Source organism: Leuciscus leuciscus (genome assembly GCF_965113295.1).
Source record: "Leuciscus leuciscus genome assembly, contig: HAP1_SCAFFOLD_974, whole genome shotgun sequence".
Classification (NCBI taxonomy): domain Eukaryota; kingdom Metazoa; phylum Chordata; class Actinopteri; order Cypriniformes; family Leuciscidae; genus Leuciscus; species Leuciscus leuciscus.
The window spans coordinates 1-9,253 of record NW_028117766.1 but is presented as its reverse complement, the minus strand read 5'-3'; the positions used below and the strand labels follow the sequence as shown (position 1 = coordinate 9,253).

The 9,253-nt window shown below is 39.4% G+C and overlaps 1 protein-coding gene across 5 annotated transcripts; it reads left to right on the top strand.

Moving 5' to 3' along the window:
• The first annotated feature begins 564 nt into the window (after window positions 1-564).
• Window positions 565-8,117, top strand: LOC309492097 (uncharacterized protein). 5 transcript variants are annotated; one of them, XR_014203434.1, is made up of 18 exons: window positions 565-724; window positions 991-1,092; window positions 1,886-1,992; window positions 2,209-2,290; window positions 2,914-2,976; window positions 4,022-4,075; window positions 4,312-4,410; window positions 4,497-4,541; window positions 4,687-4,767; window positions 5,054-5,116; window positions 5,893-5,988; window positions 6,072-6,116; window positions 6,201-6,254; window positions 6,353-6,370; window positions 6,491-6,538; window positions 7,358-7,522; window positions 7,628-7,877; window positions 7,938-8,117. XR_014203434.1 is itself a non-coding variant. In XM_082191104.1 (17 exons), the coding sequence occupies exons 1-17, from the start codon at window positions 607-609 to the stop codon at window positions 7,756-7,758; spliced, it is 1,362 nt and encodes a 453-aa protein (XP_082047230.1). In that variant the 5' UTR covers window positions 565-606; the 3' UTR covers window positions 7,759-8,117. The 5 variants fall into 5 exon arrangements, 4 of the variants coding, with proteins under 4 accessions (XP_082047230.1, XP_082047229.1, XP_082047232.1 ...); XM_082191104.1 differs by having other exon boundaries at window positions 6,210-6,254; window positions 7,628-8,117; XM_082191103.1 differs by having other exon boundaries at window positions 7,628-8,117.
• Window positions 8,118-9,253: the final 1,136 nt, after the last annotated feature.

The following is a 9,253-nucleotide window of genomic DNA, read 5'->3' as shown; positions in this document are numbered from 1 at the left end:
ATATTAACGTGCGCGAGTGAGGGGGGATCTGTGGCGTGTGCACAACCTGTGATTGACAGTCAGATCTCACACCCCCCTGCGCTGATTGGACCCGATGATCCGGGAGCGGTGGATTTTTGCAAAACAAATAACACGCTCCAGGTGGAGTTAGAAGCTCGGGTTTTTTTCTAAAACCACCTTATTTATGTTGTTCTGTCGGATTATAGTGTCGATTACACTGAATATGATCAAAAAAATGTTGCCGACGGCAGCTTTAATATTATCACTATATATAATTAGTTTAATTTAAAACAGCTGTTTTCTATGTGAATATATAGTAAACTGTCATTTATTCCTGTGATCAAAGCTGAATTTTCTGCATCATTACTCCAGTCTTCAGCAAAAGCAGTTTATGCTTAACTTGCTACTGTAGCCAACACAGCACAACACAGCACAACACAACACAACTTCCTTTTTCTTGACAAACTCGGAACAATTTCCGCTGCATCTCTTTTGTCAGATGACTTATGTTTCGATGAGCCAGCATAAGTTTTTTTTTTTTTATTGGTTTTGTTTTTTAAACTGTCTCCCAGGCTGTCTAGAGGTCAGTGTGTGGTGGAGTGACTGATGGAGACAGAAGTGGACACCATTGAAGGGAAGGCCTCTGTATTCAGCCAGGCAAACCCTCTTTATGACAACAACATGAAGCTCTTTGAGGCCGAGCGCTACGACTTTCAGCACAGCGGTGAGTAAACGGCAGACTGATACTGTTCACATTCAAAAATGCTTCAAAATGTTTGTGTGTTTCTGGAATGTTTCATTCTGATCAATAATGACATTCAGTGGTCTGATATTTCATAATATTGATTGACTGTTGTTGGTCATGGAAATGCTGTGTATTGTAACTTAAAATAGTGCTAATTTTATTTCCCTCATATCATATCACTTATAATGGACTTATAAAATCAGTTTTCTGTAGTTTAATCCAGAGTTCTGCATTGTTTGTTACAGAGCTAACACCAAGGAAACCAGCGAAGAAACGTCACTGTATTCCTGTTCTCATAGTGTTTCTCCTGCTGCTGATTGCACTGAATTCTGTGCTGGCCTATAAAGGTAAGATGGAACTGAAATAAATTCACATTTAAAAAGTATAACTTTATAAATGTCCTTGCATTATATACAAAATGTCAAACCAAGTGGCATTGATTTTAAACCAAGCAAGTTTTAGGGTTTAAATAATTACATTATAAAAAAACTTAACAAAATGAAGAAGCATTGTGATCTTTTGTGGTTGTCAGATGTCAATGGATCATGGATCATGGTGATAGTTAAAGTGATTTCTACACCTGTGGTTTCTCTGAAATGACTCCGACTTAAAAAATGCACTAATAATCACCAAAACACCAGCTGATTAAAACCTACTGAGCAAAAATGATGAAGAAAAGGAAATGTATTGAAGAGAAAAGCTATATTCCTATACAGATGTCACCGATATTTTGTTGTATTATGCAATGAAATTTGTATATTTTTAGTTGTAGCCTTAAGGTGCAGTCACATTCACCATTGCTTGGCGAAATATCATTTGCAAAACTCATTCTAATAGGAATCTGTGTGATCGGGTGCAAAAAAATCCCCTATAAAAGATTTCACTGATTTTCTAGATAGTCAGCTGAATTCACCACACTGACCAATAGAAAGCTGCTTGATTTGAAAGTGACTTCTGTGTGAGCTGAGCTTTATACATCGCTCCACTATTAACAATATATAACTGACCATTTTTATCTAATGTGATTGCACCTTACAGTAAGTGTCCAATACTTTTTGTGAACATGAATATTTCACGGCATCATGTAAACTATCACCTTGTTTCTGTTAATCTGCTTTGTATGATGTGTGTTGTATGCAGTCTTCACTCTGGAGGCTTGGGTTCACACTCACTGTACATCAGCTGAAGCCAGATCAGAGGAACTCCAGTCTGCTGGATTCAAGCTGGGCAGCTCCAGCTCAGATGAGGTTTATACAAACACTTCACACCGTCATTCATGTTGTGCCATACAAACACATACTCGTATTAGGCCTGTTTTGAGTGTGTCAGAGCTGAAGGTGTGTGTGTGTGTGTGTGTGTGTGTGTGTGTGTGTGTGTGTGTGTGTGTGTGTGTGTGTGTGTGTGTGCGTGTGTGCGTGTGTGCGTGTGTGTGTGTGTGTGTGTGTGTGTGTGTGCGTTAACAGGAGTGTCTGTCTGATCTGTGTGGGAACAATGGGACTCTAGAAAAACTGAGGACTCAAGTACTCAACGTTAGTGCACAAAGAGGTACACATCTTTGTCTTTGGTTCACACAAGAGAAATCCTATTGGTTGATCAGGTACTATTTTAAGAATCTGCCTTGATTTCAATCATTAAAGGGGTCATGAAATGCATTTTCAGATCTATACTTTATATTTACTGTCTTTAACAACTAGAGTATGTATTAACATTTAAATTAATTATTTGATACAATGCACTTATTGTGCTTTTACACTGTACTTATGTTTAAAACACACCTGCATGTAATTACAGCTGTTATTCATTTCTGTAATTACATCTATAATGACTCTGTTGACCTTCTCTTACCCCTTAACCTAACCCTACCCATACTACCAAACCTGTCCTAACCTCACCTGTATCACCTCAATAGCAGCACAAGTGTTTTAGAAAATCGTTACATCAAGAATGGGGAGATTTCAAATCTTGCTGTTTCATAAGGGTGGAAAACAAAAACACATATTTGAGTAATATTTAAGGTGTGAAAGTTTCAGTATGATTTTATTGTTTATGTGGAAATATCAAGAACATTTAGATTTTCCATTTCATGACCCATTTAAAGCATTTTGTCAGGAGACACCATAGTTGTGTCTCACAGAATTAAGGTTATCATTTTCCTTTATATTTCATAGTCATGGTTTGTCCGCCTGGTCCACCTGGTCCACCTGGAACACCTGGAACACCTGGATTACAAGGTAACTGTGTACTGTGACAATGCTTTGAAAATAGTGTCACTCAGTCACCCTCTCACTCTAATTTAACATTAGTAGATTGCAATATTTAGGCAATAGCTAATAAGGGAGATAATTGTGACTTATTTGCCCAAACCTTGTCTACAACTATCACCGTGAGGCATCAGCTTGAACAATAAAACATTTGTAATTTTTATTTTATTTTTTTTTTATCAGTAAAACAACTTATTAAAAGTTATTTGAACAATTAATTTAAAATCTAGCTGTTTTTTGAGGGATGTTAGCAGACTATGCTAAAGTAACTGTTCCTACTCGCACCACTCCGAACGGGATTCGTCATCTAGGGCACTTAAAGCCTAAGCCCCTTGAAGTTTCACCTGCACAGCTCTTTCTAGCTGGCCTCCAGTACACACACCGCCCGGAACATCACTCCACTCCAGGGTCATGGGACCAATGTAACGGGTCCTACTCACACCTCTCCGAACAGGATTCGAACCATCGTCAACTAGGGCCCTTAAAACCACTGCCTCTTGTGCATCTCTTGTGCATCTCTTGAGGTTCACCTGCACAGCTCTTACTAGCTGGCCTCCAGTACACAGACCGCCCTGAACGTCACTCCACTCCGGGTCACGGCACCAATGCAACAGGTCCTACTCCCACCAGTGAGGTTTTACCTGCACAGCTCTTCCTAGCTAGAATCCAGAAGGATACCAAACATCTGTGAGGCACCCAAAATCTCTGAGATCCTGTCCCCAGTTAAAAGGGGTGAAAAATTGACAAATTTTCATCTCTTTGTTTGAACCCAGCAGCAGATCTCAGTGACCAGAATAGAGTCAATCGCTTTCCACATGTTCCTTCACAATCTGTGTGGTTTTAGTGCTCCCTGCTGGTCAAAACAGACATAAACACTGAACTGAACTAAAGCTGTCATTTGACCTTTGGTGTCTTCCATTCTTTTTTCCAGCAGATGCGTGTGAATAGTATTTTGTCATTGTTATGTCATGCTTTGAGCAGTCAGATTTTATACTCCAGCTGTGCTCTGTATTAGGTTCTCCTGGAATAGCAGGGTACCCAGGACAGAAAGGAGGCATTGGCTCACCAGGTTAGTGTATTTTTGTATATCTGTATGAATTTGTATGCATATGTGTATGGGTGTGAGTGCTCTTGAGAAGCATGTGTGAGTATTGTCCTCTTAATTTTTCGCCAGTGTTAACGAGCTGCATAGGCTTAGGTAATAATTGTACGTTAGTAATGCTAAAGCATTCACTTCTTTGGTGTACACAAAGAAAATGCTGCAAAACAATGAACATTAATTGAAAATGATTGTATTTATTTCAGGGAGGGTAGGTGAGCCTGGAGCTCCAGGTGAAAAAGGACAGAGAGGAGACCCAGGTATCGCAGGGGAAAAGGGAATGGTCGGCACTCCGGGTGCACCTGGTAATCGCCTCCTTACTTTCACACACGTCTCATCCCAGTATAGCAGATCCACATCTCTCCCTGACTGTATTTATTTCTGTCTTCAGGTGTTTCAGGCTTAAAGGGGGATCCAGGAGAGAGAGGAATACAAGGTGCCTGATTATTATGATGAAAGGCCACCTTAATAATTCATACTGGAATAAAACAGAAAATATGTGTTGTGGAAATGCCTTGCACATTTGTCCATGCTGTAAGAGATTTATACTGCTCTAATGACTACTGCTCTGTGCACACAAGGTTTACCTGGGAATGACGGTCGTCCAGGTGCCGATGGAAAGAATGGTTTGGCAGGAACACCAGGGGCCCGTGGAAATCCAGGTACTTCTTAAAAGATAAATCTGACCCGAATGATTTGACAGTTTGTCTATAGCTGCTAATTACTACTACTGATAAAAAATAAGATTTTTTTTTCACAGTGTAGTGCAGTTGTGCAAAAGTAAAACCACACCACAAAACCACTTTAGTCTGTTTAGTCTGAACAGTAGTAATAGTGATGGTTTCCTTATTAAACACCACTAAAACTAAATCTCAGTCAAAGCCACACTTGACTGTTCTGCATTTTGACTCTTTTTGATACCTTGTACTTGAAATCTCTCTTCCTCAGGGCCTAAAGGAGACCAAGGTCCCAGTGGTGAGCGAGGAGGGCAGGGACCTCCAGGTGTAAGCGGTAAGAAAGCTTTTGGAAAGAAACAATACAACATTACTTAAAGGTATTTAGCAGTGACATTGTCAGGCTTTTTTATTTACAACAAAATAATCTAATTGAATGGGCCAAATGTAATATAACACTGCATTATAACAATATAACAAGTTTACAGTGGATTTATACATTAATTAAAAACATAAAAAAAGCAAAACACACCTGATTCAATTATTTGTTCTTCGTTTTCTAGAAGTAGAGTTTAAAAACCTTGCTGTATTTTTGTGTAGTTAATTAAGAGAAGGTACACTGCCATCTTGCTCCGACAAAAGTGACTTGCCAAATACTTACCAACTCGTAAATTTTCCCAGAGTACTTGAATGTACCAGTAACCAGACTTATGACAAATGACATAAAATCTGGTGTACTTTGATTTATCTGAAATAGCTGATACCACAATATTGGAGAAAGCTTATTGCACAGCAGTTTCATTCCAGAATATATTATACTGCAAACACAAAAGTACTCAAAAGTAAAAAGTAAAACATATGTGTTGACTTTCAAAGATAATACGTTTTTCCAAAAACTACAGATTCTTTCACACACAGTATTTACCTTCAAGTCACTAAACTCTACCACAACTTCATTAAATACAGAGATTATAGTTTTTCCTCACAAGTGCTCATTGTATCATCCTGGTACTCTGTAAATGTGACTTTGTTTTCAGGCAGAATGGTGCACCCATGAAGTTTCATAATACCTCATTCATTTGGGCCCTAACCTGTGGTTGATTGGTCTTTTAGGGCCTCCTGGTCCACAGGGACCTCCTGGCCTGCGAGGACCACCTGGAGAAAAAGGCTCGCCTGGACCAAAGGGAGACACTGGCCTTGGCCTTCAAGGTATTGTAGGAGTGCTAAGAACATATGCACATAAAAGTGATATAAGCTGTTGCCAATAATTTTGGGTAAATAATTGTTTTCAGGGCACCCAGGACAACAGGGGGTAAAGGGAGATAGAGGCTTGCCAGGTAAATAAAGACAAACATGAAAACAGATGATAAACATCGGGTTTATATCATGCAGTCGTCATCTGAGTTTGATGTTGTATGTAGGTGTCCCAGGATCTCAGGGTCTGAATGGAGTAAAGGGCAGTAAAGGGGATTCAGGTGGGTTTATTAAAAAGTTTATTAATGACAAGAAGGCAACATCCATCTGTGTCTATTTCTTGACTTTCTTCCTTTCCTCTTACCCTATTCTCTCCCAGGGCAAAAGGGAGATCAAGGTATGTTTTGGCATATTTTTTGTGTATCCACGATATCTGTTAGTGCACAGCAGTTATGTGATTATTAACCTGTTTTGCAAGTGAATTGATTGTATGTACATGTATGATGGTCTTAAACAGGTCTGAAGGGTGAGAAGGGTGATGTAGGACCCAAGGGTAGTGTGCCTGGTAATATCCATCTCTCTGTACTACTGTGTGTCACTAGCTATGTTTCTATCCAAAGTTGCAGATTTAACTTGTGTGCAAAATTGCATAAAACATTTGTGAATAAAGCAACGTTTCCATCCCATGTGTTCAAGAGAGCAAAATCATCACTTCCTGGGAAATTGGCACATTATATCTGTAATAAAACCGTAAGATGCTGCAATCAGGCTCTGTTTCCCTCCATCATAAATGAGTTTGTCTCAGAGCGTCAGACGAAACACAATAAACACTGTCATGTTCTCTTGCGTTCGGATGCTGGTGTTTGGAAACGCAATCGTGTGAGACGCTTCTGGAGGAATTAAACCAAATCATTCTGATGACAGTCTTTGACTCAGGCATTTCAGAAACACCAAACCAACAGTTGAGATGCTGTGATGCCATTGGTCCACTGGTTACTCCAGTTATCCAATCACAGCCTCTGCTGAGGCAAAGTCACATGAGGTTATTGTTGCGCATCAAATGATTTATTCTGCAACGGTGTTTCTATCATAGTTTATGCACATGTCTAAATAAAAAATTACAAAATTATATGCCGCGTAAGTTATGCACATTTTTTAAATTTATGCACATCTTGGCATTTCCATCCAGCGTTTTTTTATGCGATAACCCAAAATTCACATTAAAATAGGTGGATGAAAACATAGCTAGTGTTAACGTCTATTAAATTCTCATAGATTCTTGTATTGTTGTTGTTGTTTTTTTGTCTACTCTGCAAAATAAGAGTCACTTTAGCATGACATATGAATGCCTAAACATGTCTCATATATATGTATTTGTCTTTAGCTGTGGTTCGTTTAGTGGGAAGCTCCACCCGTGGAAGAGTCGAGGTGCTGCATAATGGTGTCTGGGGAACGGTGTGTGATGACAGCTTTGACACTGTGGATGGGTTGGTGGTGTGTAGGATGTTGGGCTTCCAGAGGGTCACCCAGGTGTACACGGCCGGTGCAGGTGATGTATCTGTCTATGCTTAAGGGGTTTTAGTTAACGGTTCATGGTATACAGGCTATAGTTTACAAAACCCTCTCACAATGGTCTGCTGTGTATCTCCTGCAGGAACTGGAAAAATCTTGCTGGATGAGTTGAGATGTACCGGGGCTGAGAGGAGCATTTTTGACTGTCCACATGGAGGAATTGAAGTTCATAACTGTGGCCACGCTGAAGATGTGGGAGTTAGCTGTGCCTGAATAAAAAGAGGAAAAATTCTCACACCAAGAACTCATTTTGTCTGTGTTTTGGTGATTTTTAGAAAGTCAGTTCTCCTCACACAGATGCAGTTAATCAGATTCCACTATTTTCCACTAATGTTTGAAAGTGTTTCATCATATGAAACCAAATTCTTTTTGTCAAATGTTTTAAAAAAAAGTGTGCATGGTGTCAAGGCAGCAACATTCATGCATTGTTTTTTAAATGGGACTTGTGTGTGCGCATATATTTGTTGTCTTTGTACAATATGAATGTATAAACAAACTCCTATCCTAAATCCTAAAACTGTCCTAACTCATAACACTTATACACAGCAAAATAAAGGGCTTACAGTAAAATAGCTTTTGACTCTAAAATGTCTCTTGTTTCTGTTCCTGTTCACTCAGGCCTTGTCCAAACTAATAGGTTTTCGTTTGAAAACACATCTTTTTCTCTCCGTTTTGTCAAAACAGAGGTATTTAAAAATAGATATTCATGTTTATACCAGTATTGTGGCTGTTATGTGCTATTCACTTTCACACTGTTGTTAAAATATGTTACTTTGCATACACTTCATATCACAGTCATGCAAAGATGACAGAAAACTCACTCACATTAGCCGTCCTGCGGCAAAACATGAGAGCAATTGCGTTTTAGACCAAACAAATAGGGGTGAGTGAGTGCGACCTGGACGCATCAGAGAATGCTGAGATATTTTGCTAAATAAAATGACCCTGCCAAAAGAATTGTGCGATAACTTTCTTATTTGTCATTTTGTGAGGTTTTATGCATGCGCAGTAAAGGTGAATTTATCGTCTTCAGGCGTTTTCCAAGAATCTCCAACAAACCCAATCGCATTTCTCTCACGATCCTTCTTTAACTAGCACTGTCCTGAATTTTGGATCTAAGAGACACTAAGCTACGATTATCATTCAGCTCCTGTTCTCCTCTCCAGGGAGTTCCTCTCTCCAGTCCTCCCTCTCTCTCACAGTGTCTGTCTGGCCCCTCATTAGCTGTGGGACCCTGGGTAAAGAAGACTGGGTTTGGGAGTGAGGTCCTCTGAAGGGCTAAGATGGCGCAGTAATAAATAAATGATCCAGTCAGTGACAGTAATAATAATGAGAGAGGAAGGGATACGGTAGCATTTATAAAGAGCTCCGGTCCACTGGGAGCAAGAGACTCTGTGCTCTTTTATACTGAAGCCCAATCTGAGAACTGATCAACACCAGAGTGTTACTACTGTTACTTACATAATTACCACAACGCACTTACAATGGGAGCATTCAGGGATATACACCTCATAGACTTCAATGCATGAATCGCTAAAATTATTGACTATATTTTGAGACAAAGGTCTTTTTAATGATTTTCAGTTTTCAGTTAGCAAGGGAAGGGCATAAAAAATCTATTTAAACACAGCCCTAGTTGACTAAATGCCACTTGAAATCAAGGAGATACAAAAATCTGGACTTTTTCAGGTACTGGACAAGAGATATT